Genomic DNA, 11,298 nt, shown 5'->3' with positions numbered 1-11,298 from the left:
TTATATTATATTAAATAAAAAACGAATCGTCAGGTAAGTATGATATTCCTTCCATGAGGTTGAAACCAGAAATACCAGAACTAGTGCTAGGTTTTGGATCTGTAGACATCTATGTCTACCTCGATGAGGTCTATCTCGTGCTAGTAACTAATTCTTAAACTTAAACAAATGAGCAATAACAAAAAAAAACTAACAAAAGAGCAATAACAAAAACGTGACAGTTTCACTGCACGCAAGTGTATTCGGGAGTCAAAGGGACGAAGACGAGAGTGCGCGGGGGAAGTATCGACTGATCTACTAATAGCCGGTCGTTGCGGGACTCACCCGCCCCCGCGCCTCGTACCGCACCACCAAAGAGATCTAAAATTCGGTTGTGCGCAGTCAAGGTCGATGCTCAAGAAGTTTGCCGGGACCTATAACAGCGGACACTTAGCACTGTAAGCGCGCGAGTCTTTCTCGCCTCGACATACGTCACCCGTCACTCTCTCAGAGTACTGCACAGAAAGAGACAGATGATCTCTGTCGCGGCGAGAGAGTCGCGTGCTTACGGTGCTAAGCCCGCAGATGTGGTTTGACAAAGGGTATAATAGATGGAACAATGAGTGTAACAGAAAACAATGAACTAGTGCTCAGAATTTTTTATTTTTTCACAACTTTCTTTGAATTCACACCTATCTAATTCATCTATAACAAATAACACAAGATAAATGTAAACACAGTTAATGGGGCAATTTGGGACTTATGAGTTATAACATTATCCAAAAGTACATTTACAAATAACATGGCACACTTAATTAACTGCCTATTTTTAGTTTTTGTGATAGATTTCACACCATTTTGGCACTATTAAAACATATTTCTAGGAATGTTTTTAAATTCATCTCTGATTACTAACATCACAAACATTATGTAAATTCATTATTATCTTGAGGATTTTACATGTATTATTATTTGTTCAATATATGTTTAATTTAAATTAATACTAGATACTGTTTTTGCATTTATTTGCTATGATTTTTGTGAGTCTTCAACTGGTCTATTTCCATGGCAAGTTTTCGGTTTGTTTCGACCAGAGCCGTCTGGTTGTGCATAAGGAGCCTCATTTGCTCGTTCATTGTGGCAAGCTGCTTCTCCAGGAACAGCTTCTGTTTTGTTAAAGCCATCATGACATGCAGGAAATAGTTGCGGTTGTCATCAGCTAAATCCGCAACGTTTAACTTGATGAAATCTTTCAGTTCTTCCATAGTCTTAGTGTCAATGTTGGGCACAAAATTATTCGTAGGACTCAAATGTTTCACATCATTGTTGGAACACAATCCGTCATCCGGGACACCGTTCATAGCACAGACTGGTGAAGAAAAACTAAAGTGTTCAGCCTTCTTGTTATTGACGTTGAGTGGAGTCGAAGCCTTGCTCAAATCTTTCTCTGCATTAATTTGGCTGTATCGTTCATATTTATCACTTTTCTTTTCTTTGCCTGGAGATAGGCGGTTTGTATCTTCATCCAATAAATTATTTGATTTATCCAAACCCATCATAACGAGGAAGGAATCAGCTTTGTTGTCTCCAGGACTCGATACATTTACCGTAGTCTTCGGAGGAGTGTCATTTATATAAAACATGTCTGAAGTCCTGTTGGTCTGAATTGGTGATTTTATTTTAATAGGTGACGAACCGGGCTCATTTTCTTCTCGCAAGCTGACCTCTGTCGAGAACAACTTCTTGCGTGTTGGCTGGAAGGTGACCCTTCGTACTTCTTCTTCATGACCCTTGAGTATCTTCATAGGACTTGTCAGATCCCTCAAATCATATACCATGATCACTCCATTTTTAGTGCCAAGTGCAACATGGTTATCGGTACTTATAGCCAGTGAAGTTAATGTATACGATGTCCGAATCGTTGAAACAACATTTTGCAGTCTTACATCATACACATGCATTACTTTGTCATAGCCACTGGATAACATGACGTCTTTGTTAACAAGAGAGTATACAAAATCAGTGACAGGGGATGCATGCACATTTTCAAAGAAAGCTTTATCTTTGTTCGTGGTGATATCCCTCAGGACCATATGGCCTTCTTCAGTGGCTAGACCTAGCAACGACCTTGATTCATGGTGAAACTTCATAGCTGAAATACTTTTTGAACACAACAGTTTTACAGTTAAAACGGGAATGTTAGAGACGAGGCCGTAGATGATGGTGTCACCACTATGCATCGATGCAGCTAGACTTGTGTTCTTAGCATTATAACTGATAAAGTTGACACTACATTGATGTGATGGTGTTGGGAATGTTTTGGTGATGGTCTTGTTTTTAGTGTCCCATATTAAAACATTGCCACTCTTGGTGCCTATAGCAATGTTGCGATGGCCTTCGCGATGGAAACTGGCCGACCATGTGTCTTTCAATGGCACATGCTGTAAACTGCGCACGTCGTACTCGGCCGCACTTAGTATCTCTATAAGCCCTTTAGCATTCACCTGGAAAAAAATAATTTTATTTTTATTTCATGATGTAACAAGAGCCATACAAACCATGACACATTAACTACATATGTATTATAAACATTAGTGTGATATGCTCGATTAAACTAATTATATTATGACTGACTTCAAACAATAGACCTAATTTATCTCGGCACACCTAATCTTTAACAATATGACGATAACTAGGTCGAACAAGCTACAAATACGAGGCATAAGATATTCCGAAAATATAGATATTTACCTGTAACATGTACTTGCTATCATCACTCCAAGATATATCCCGCAAAATACCATCGTAACACCCGTAAGACTTTTTCAAATCCCAACTGTTCGTGTCGTATAGAAGTAAGCGCGAACTAATGCTAGATAAATACATTTTCCAGGTTCAACTTATGGTATCATGTAAAACTGTATATGTTGTTTCATCGGACGTTTATCTAACTCATAATAATAATGATATTTACATCGAAAACACCCTCAAATTCTGTGATGTGACCGAATTCCAACCGAAAACGTAAAATTTGACAATCAAAACAAAAAAGTTTATGAGTTTTTAAATGTTGCCATTTAAGAAGTATTTTGAATTCCTACCATTCAAATTGGAATTAATAGAAGAACTTTTTATGTGTCGGCGTTGGTGTATAGTGTAACTAGTATTTCAAAAAACACCTAGTATTTTCTTTTTTTAAAACCTAGTATCTCCAATGTGAAAAAACCTTAAATTCTATACTCTTTGGTAATACCGCCATAAAAAAAACTGATTGACGTGTTATTATTTTGCGGTACGTGGATTGCAATAAAAATATTAAATTCGTATTACATACTGCTAATTTATATCAGTACAGTAAACGAAGTAAGTTACAATCGCTCTTCTATTTGGATTGAAAACATTGAAAAGATATCAAGTAGGAAATTATAACCTAACAATACAGGGCGTAAAATTTACAAGAATTATCAAGTTTTAGTAATCATGCGAGCTCAAGTACCTTTGATATGTAAATAGTTATTGATTTGTTTCAGCTAATCCAGTAATATGATCTCCGACATTCAGTTAGCTGTGTTCTCCAACATCCTGGGTGTATCCATCTTTCTGCTGGTCATCCTCTACCATTATATCAACGCAAATAGTTCTAAATAAATGTAAGTGCTTCTCTATATCATGTGCGAGTTGTGAGATCAGTGATCAAACTCATCAACTTTGGCGTCAGGATTATTATTGAAAGTTTGTAGGCGAGTTTATGTAGGTATGTGTGTATGTTACTGATTATTCACATTACCGAGTTTGATATAGGTAACAGCATTCTACTCTTGCCATATAGGAGGCCAATGACCTCAACACAACACTTGGGGACCCTGAAAAAAAGGTGTTTTGATCTTTACACACATATTCGGTCCTGACATACTTCTCAGCTTTTTTTTTCTTGTATGTTCTTTACTCATGTTTATTAATTTGGTAGCTCTGTCTAACCCAATACAAATTACGGGTATAAATATAATGTGTTGTACAAAATAAGACTAATAAAACTTTTTGTTTGTTTCAGATGTGCACAACTATTAACATTTTTTATTCTACACAACATTCTGCAATTTACTTTAAGATGTAAATAAAATCGCCTTATAATTACTTGTTTTATTGCCCACAACTTTTATAATGTGGAGTAAGACGCTCGCGTCAATTTATAAATCACGTCATTTTATAAATGTTTGTATGACATCGTATGCAACGTCGCGCACCGATCCACGCCGCACGACCCGCATTTTATCGTAAAATACTGTGCTGACGGGCGTGTGCGGCTCCTGCGTCTACGAGCGCGTTCACCTTTACTGTTAGAAGGGTCTATCCCTTCTGGGAGAAGAGGTGTGTGTGAAGCGGCCTGCTGCATCACGTGTGCACATACATGCATGGACTCATCACGGCACAAGCTGAACCATTTCCTTTTGCCCGTATTCGTAATATTCATAATTACCTAGTTCTTATAGAAAACTGTTACTGGCAATACATTTTTATTCTTTATTATTCATACCAGCGGATTGAAAAGTATGAAGTCGTTAATGAAGACACTAGTGTGATGGTAATGTTCCCACTTTGGGCCAGTAAAAAATCTTTAGGCAGATAAGACCAGAGTACAAGAAAGAACAATTTGAAAAATAAAAGCAGCCAGTGTCATTTCCATTAAAAGAGTTTTTACAATGGGAATATTTCCATTGGTCAGACCGCGCGATCTGACTACGCCACTTGTGTCAATGATCGAGCCCCTATATCATCATACAATGATAATTTAGGACTTGCTTATAACATAAATGTGACAATAGTAGTCTTTGTGCACTTCATTTCCTTTTTCTCTGCAGAACTGTAAAGAATCAGCTTAGAAAGACCATTTTTAGGCGCCTACCTTCCTTAATAATCGTTTATCTAACAATAATTTGCTATAAAAGTATTTTCAGGCGCATTTTTTCTTTGAATCTGAGACACATTCTAATTCGAAAATTGACAACGAACGAATAATATACTTAATAACTAAATGCGTACAGTATTACAGTTTGCATATATGCTAGACCATAGTGTAAAGCCTACTACTAAACAGCGTGAGCGGAAAAAAACCAACATAACATACCTAATATTTGAAGCGTCCAGCTAAAGCATTTTAAATTATGTTTCTCCTGTAGAGTTTGCGATAGAATTTGTCGCTCCAGGACTGGCTTGGCTTGATGGTTATGAATCGTCTGAAACAGACGGATGAGGCCTGTATACTTATGTATACATAAAGAATACATTTGGGTTTTATATGTTTTGTACAACTAAATGCCACAACAAACATTCCGTATAAGTTTCTTCCCATTCGGTTACGCTGAGCACACATTTCTTGGGCTTTGTACCTATTTTAAGTAATAAATAAAAGAAATATATGTATGGGAATGTCGGGTATGGCGTAAGAACAAAGATAGAGTCTGAGTACCTTCTAAAAGTTCGAAAATGATGGACCCGTTATACATACAGGTGCTAGACGGTAGGTCACCTGGACTATAATGTTCATGATATCCATTATCCATCCTAGGACTTCGCATCAAAATTGGGTACACTTTGACTCAGCCTACTCCATTAGGGTTTACGGGCGTCAGTTTCTATGTAATTAAAATTTACAAATTAGTTTTTAGGCCACGCGTTTTACTTTAATCAAAACAATGTGTAGGTAGGTATTTGATTCTTGTATTGTTTCGCAATTGTTGCAATTCAATATCCTGTGTCTGACTGCTAAGGTGAAATAATAAATAAGTAATATAAAAATTATAGTAGAATCCGGCTATCCCTATTCGAATAATGATAAATTAACATCGTGGTGACGGGTTCAAATCCCGGCTCGGCTCAGCCTCTAAACCAGAGAATTCGACTTTATATTCATATTTAGATCATAGATAATTGATGAAACCACGTGGTGGTTTCCAGGATTTGTGCCCGGTTAATGGCAATAGGCTCGCCCCCTATTAAACGGCACTAAAAACACAGCTGTAAGTAATCCTAACGTGGCGGGGGTCGAAGGAGCGAGGTGCAAAGGCAGGGCAGGTGGTTATGAAAATTTGAAAAAATAATATTAATATTAACAAGTATAAGGCTCTAAGAAACATGCACTTTATTTTATAGATAAGTACTTTAAGTATCACAGCGTCGAGCGCCCCAAATCATAGTACCTATAAAGGTATTACGTGTTCTATCACAGTTAATATGTAGTTGCTACGTAAGTTCTATGTTTCATTCAACAATTGTCTTAGTCTATTATAAATTATTTTCTTGAAATCTGTTGCTAGTAGAAAATCCATGTGATTAAACATGTCATAAGGTACTTGGTACGTGTCTATCACGTTACCTAACTCGGCGTATAGTTTTGCTACGTCAGCAGGCTGAGCCAACCAATCCGCATCACTATAGAACAACGCCACTGGGGTATTAATATTCTCAAGTTTATACTCAGGAGGTGTTTTAGAACCATACATTTTCAGATTCTCAACAGCTCCATAATCGTATTGCCTGAACTCCCCAGAAAGGACTCCTTGACCGAAATGAGCGAACTGCTTCACAGACGATCCACAAGGAGTGTGGCCGTACACAACAGGCAGATTGGTCGTATTGAGGTGCACAAAGCTAAAACCTACCACCAAAAGAATAGGGTTCGTGCACAAAAGTTCCGATACAGGCCCGTAACCGCACATCAGTCTTTTCAAACTCCTGGAGAATTGCGTATCCGCGAAGACTTCGTAGATCCCAACCGTTTTTGCAATTGCATGTAAGGGGCCCGTGCCTACTGCCAAGAGACGAACCACTGGCGACTTTGTATGCGACATGAAAGCAACAGGAGACAGCGCCACCATAATATCAACCTTCGCATTATACTCCGGCTTCTCCGATGCCATCACGAAGAATATCGTGGTTCCTTGCGAATGGCCGACGTATTTCAAAGTCGTCTTACCAGTCACGTTGAGGATATAGTCTATCATAGCCGGGAGATCGTAATAACCAATTTCATGCCAAGAGAACTTCCAAAATTGTGCTTGTGAAGGAACTAAATCGATGTGATGACGGGAATGTTTGTTGCCGCGCGCGTTGCCCATCCACACGTCGAACCCTTCCTTGGCTAGAAGATATGCCAGCCCGGATTCCGGCCCAGCCGTCACGAAGTCATCAGAACTGGCTATTAGACCATGCATGAGGAAGACAACAGACCCGTTGCTAGGTATCCTGAATAGCGTCAAGACATAACCATCTTCAGTGACGACTTGGTGTCTTTGAAACTTATATCCGTATTTCTGTATGAGTTCTTCGATAGTCAGAACAGCATCTTCGTTGCCGCTTCCTGCTCTGAAATCAGCAGCTACGGAGGCTAAGTCGAGGTTGTTTTTGTTGGAGATTATTGGCTGAGGAAGGTCTTGGCCACTGCCGAGCGCGCGTGCTACAGCTAGCGGGAGACTGGTAAGTGCTTCTAGGGAGTCTGATATGATGTCACCTGTGATCTTGGTGGTGCGTTGGGCTGTTGGTAGCTTGTTGAACTGTGTAAAAGCTTCCCGCGCGATGTTACCCAACCTTGGGAAGTACATGTCTAGCAACTGTCCGCTAGACGACGCGACAAGCACAAAAACGCACGTTTTAATGACACCGTACATGATATCCAACTATACTGAACTAATGACAGACAGTCCTCTCACACAATGGCCTTCAACTCAAGACTTATTATTTTTTGCTGTGACGTTAAACTGGTTATTTCGTACGTTTGTGTATCATTGCATTACACCTTGCGTTTTGCTCGTATTCCGTAGGTCTACTGAACATTATACCTACCCAAGTACGGAGATGATGTACCTAAATGGAATTCCGCGAACGTGTAGGTATAAACAACAACAATGGGTTGAAAATAATACCGCACTAACAGTTAGGAACGACACACAGTAGATTAAAATAGACAAATTGTTTATAAAAAAAAGTTCACGACTATATTCCTAATTGGGCTAGTCAGAAGTACTTATTCATCGCAATACAGGCTTAACACCCACGCTTTACCGAGCAATCAATAAAATTCACTTATTATTATTTATAAACCACACATTTCACGATAATAATACCTTTTTCTGTACGGAGAACGTTTTCGAATCTCGGCACGGTGTCTAAATCACTGAATTCGACTTTGTGAGTTTGAATTCACGTTATGGATCATAAAAAATTATATCACGTGGTTTCCAGTATTTATGCCCGGTTAACGACAATATGCTCGACTCCTATTACATGGGGGGACTTAAAAACATAGCTGCCAGAAGCTAACTTAGCTTAGCCACTTTATAGCTAGATCTAGCTATTATTTAGTGATATAAGTACAGCTACAATTTAATAAGACTGGTCCCGGTTACTACTTACTGATGTAAGTAAGTAGTCGTAACATGAGCCATGTCAGAGGCCTTTGGCGGCTCAATAGTAACCCTGACACCAGGGTTGATGAGCCTGGTATTCCACCTCACAACCCACACGATAAGAAGAAGATAAGACTGGTAGTTAAACTTTTTAGCTACTTTCCTTACCCACTATCAAATTAGAAAAGGACAAACTCGTCCCTGGGCCCAGTTTAAGACTGGGACGAGATGTCCTCTAAGCCTTCATTTCATGCTTTAACTTGCCTTTCATTGGTACATTCAAATGAAGAAGTAGATAGATAGTTCGCAAATGAATTTAGATAAAAATAACCAAAGAAACTGAATAAGTTTGATAACTCCCAACTCAATCTCGGCATTACAGTCTCAGGAAAAGTGGTAAATGCTGCAAAAACTGTGTTTTGCCCAAACATGTACAATGTACCCACTTTAGAACCCTGTCGCACTATCATATTTGACATTCAATGAGGTTTAATTTGTCAAAAAAGTTAATGTGACATAGTTGCATACATATTAGTACTCGTGACCGTACTGCATGAAACGGACACTGCAGCAAAAATATATTCGAAGTCAACGAACAAATACTGACCCCAGCTATCATATTATTTTTTACTCTCATGTTGGTATTAATAAAAAAAATGATTGTCAGAAATTGACATTTTAATACAATAAAAATTATCTAATTTGTACTGTATAGTATCGTTTAGCTACTTCTAGCAACTTTTTGAGGTAAAATAAACTGTCAATCTAGCAACTTTTTAAAAATTATCTAGTAACTGGGTGAAGCTGGTAGTTGGCAACACTGATACTAAGTGTACACGTCTGCTTAGCCCTTCGGGGATACAGCAATGATGCTGTTTATGTAGTACTTAATGTTGGAGGCGATCGATGGTTGCTCCGGTAAATAAAACCTCTTCGAGATGTTAAATGGACTGTATTAAATTAAAAACTAGGAAATTATTTACACATAAGTTAGCAAGACAAGAAAAACGTATCTCGTAGGAAAAGTCCGTGGCGTAAGACCTGTATTGCCATAGCAAAATAGATAAATAAATAAAAATCGTTTATTTCGGACAAAGTCCATAGAATGTTAGTATACAAACGACTTATAAACTAGTGTATATATTAAAGTATTTTTTTTTAAATAGTGTAGTACGTACAGTCATGAGCATTATAATGTACCCACTTTAGGACTCTGTCGCACTAACGTATTTAACATTTAGTGAGACTTACAGTTCAATTTGTCAAAAAAGTTAATGTGACATGGTACCAAAGTGTATACATATTGACCGTACCTACGATACGACGACATCACGTCCAGTGATGTAACGTTGGGAATGTCTCAAAGTTGGTCCCGTTGAAAGCAACAATACAACCATAAAACAGACTAGAGGGTCCTTCTCTAATGAACTCCAAATTCGATTACGCTGGGGCTAATGACCCGAGGGTGTTCCTACACAGATTACTACCTACCCCGCAACTCGCAATCTTACTGCGATGATTTGTGACGCGGTCAGGCTGTAATCCAATGGAGTGCTTTGTTTTTGAGAGCATTCTCACACTCAAGTGTCGTGCAACCAGTTAATTTAATACTTTACAAGAAACTGATTGGACTTTTATACCATATCGTACATATCGTAGTCATCCCCTGAGTCCCTGAGCCGTGTCAGAGGCCTTTGGACCTACCTACAATAACAACTGCCTATGATTGATCGACCTTACAACTCAAACGTGAAGAAGTAATACCTCATAAAATCATAAACAGCCTATAATGTATGTGCCACTGTTGGGTACAGGCCTCCCCTCAATCAATCGAATAGGGAGCTTACTCCATCACGCTGCCTCACGGTTGGTGGAGGTGTTTTAACGGCTAATAGCCGGGACCAACGGCTTAACGAGCCCTCCGAAGCACGGAATTATCTTACTTTTTCGGACAATCAGGTGATTCAAGCCTGCAAAGTTCTTAGCAAAGTGATTTCGACAATGTCAATGTCCTCATTGAGAATCGAACCCGGACCTCCACTCTATGGACTCCACGCTAACGCTCTAACAACTAGACTACGGATCCGGTCAATTAGTTATGCCATTGCCACGTCAAAAGAAGAAAGTGTTGTTTAAATCTTTCCTTCAATGTTCCTACAGGGTCCATGTTTTAGTTCCTATGCCTATGTAAATTGAGTATTAAATAAGCACATAGGTAATAATGTAGATATGCTGGCGGAGACCGGGTTTACCCCTTCGGAGATTCAGGCGCAATTTTATGTATGTTATATTTACCACAAACAGAGGTAAATCTAGTTGCGCATCGCATTGATAAGAATTGGTGCGGGCCGGAGAGTGACAAGTAATCATAACTTTTGTTACGTCACGTTTTGCAAGTGAAAATCAACTCATTGATGCAAGTCCTGTCCCGGGAATCCAAGCAGCGCTCTTCGTTTCACGGTGACTACATACAACAGTGACTTTACTATTTATTTATAATTGGGTCGTGTACTAGGTTCAAAATAAATTATGAAATTCTTAATACTAAATAAAGACAGACCTAATACTAACGAAAAATACTTTCTTTTTTCTGTTTAACTTATTTATGAATTTTAAATAAAAAAAAACGTAATAATAAGTCCGACATTTTATTATGTTTTTCTATGACGTCACTGTGTGCTTTTTCAAACAAATTCCATAGTAGTTTCGTGTTTTGACGTTTAGTAAAAAGTAACTGATTTGACTAGTTGGAAACTAGCCTATTCTCAGATCATCACTAATTTAAGAGCCAAGCTCTTGTCGGTGCTCCACGCTACTTTTCACTTTACTTTTTTTATTATCAGGTACCTGATCAATACAAATTGGGCAACGCGTACAAATCGACGATTGATAGATGGAATCATTGTATTATTATGGT

At 38.5% G+C, this 11,298-nt stretch overlaps 3 protein-coding genes across 8 annotated transcripts; 1 reads left to right on the top strand and 2 right to left on the bottom strand.

The window, feature by feature from the left end:
• Positions 1 to 623: 623 nt before the first annotated feature.
• Positions 624 to 3,034, bottom strand: LOC126374359 (uncharacterized). Its single transcript, XM_050020967.1, has 2 exons — positions 2,731 to 3,034; positions 624 to 2,483 (listed from the first exon to the last, which is right to left on the bottom strand). The coding sequence occupies exons 1-2, from the start codon at positions 2,863 to 2,865 to the stop codon at positions 1,002 to 1,004; spliced, it is 1,617 nt and encodes a 538-aa protein (XP_049876924.1). The 5' UTR covers positions 2,866 to 3,034; the 3' UTR covers positions 624 to 1,001.
• A 165-nt stretch (positions 3,035 to 3,199) lies between these two features.
• LOC126374511 (dolichyl-diphosphooligosaccharide--protein glycosyltransferase subunit 4) lies at positions 3,200 to 4,110 on the top strand. 6 transcript variants are annotated; one of them, XR_007567434.1, is made up of 3 exons: positions 3,220 to 3,342; positions 3,510 to 3,629; positions 4,031 to 4,110. XR_007567434.1 is itself a non-coding variant. In XM_050021191.1 (2 exons), the coding sequence occupies exon 2, from the start codon at positions 3,523 to 3,525 to the stop codon at positions 3,625 to 3,627; it is 105 nt and encodes a 34-aa protein (XP_049877148.1). In that variant the 5' UTR covers positions 3,200 to 3,271; positions 3,510 to 3,522; the 3' UTR covers positions 3,628 to 3,629. The 6 variants fall into 6 exon arrangements, 4 of the variants coding, with proteins under 4 accessions (XP_049877148.1, XP_049877144.1, XP_049877145.1 ...); XR_007567435.1 differs by having other exon boundaries at positions 3,250 to 3,271; XM_050021191.1 differs by lacking the exon at positions 4,031 to 4,110 and having other exon boundaries at positions 3,200 to 3,271.
• A 2,120-nt stretch (positions 4,111 to 6,230) lies between these two features.
• LOC126374598 (lipase 3-like) lies at positions 6,231 to 7,628 on the bottom strand. Its single transcript, XM_050021287.1, has one exon. It carries the CDS (start codon positions 7,575 to 7,577, stop codon positions 6,231 to 6,233), a length of 1,347 nt encoding a protein of 448 aa, XP_049877244.1. The 5' UTR covers positions 7,578 to 7,628.
• Between the last annotated feature and the right edge of the window lie 3,670 nt (positions 7,629 to 11,298).

The sequence above is a fragment of the Pectinophora gossypiella genome, chromosome 17, assembly GCF_024362695.1.
Source record: "Pectinophora gossypiella chromosome 17, ilPecGoss1.1, whole genome shotgun sequence".
In the NCBI taxonomy this organism is placed as follows: domain Eukaryota; kingdom Metazoa; phylum Arthropoda; class Insecta; order Lepidoptera; family Gelechiidae; genus Pectinophora; species Pectinophora gossypiella.
The sequence above is the reverse complement of the archived record's forward strand: the minus strand, read 5'-3'. Positions and strand labels throughout refer to the sequence as shown.

What these genes read in the sequence shown, in the direction of transcription:
- LOC126374359 (XM_050020967.1), bottom strand. Translation starts at nt 2,865, where the DNA reads ATGTATTTATCTAGCATTAGTTCGCGCTTACTTCTATACGACACGAAC. An exon ending in ATAGCAAGTACATGTTACAG is followed by an intron (nt 2,484 to 2,730) that starts GTAAATATCTAT and finishes ATTTTTTTCCAG; the next exon opens with GTGAATGCTAAAGGGCTTAT.
- LOC126374511 (XM_050021191.1), top strand. Translation starts at nt 3,523, where the DNA reads ATGATCTCCGACATTCAGTTAGCTGTGTTCTCCAACATCCTGGGTGTA.
- LOC126374598 (XM_050021287.1), bottom strand. Translation starts at nt 7,577, where the DNA reads ATGTACTTCCCAAGGTTGGGTAACATCGCGCGGGAAGCTTTTACACAG.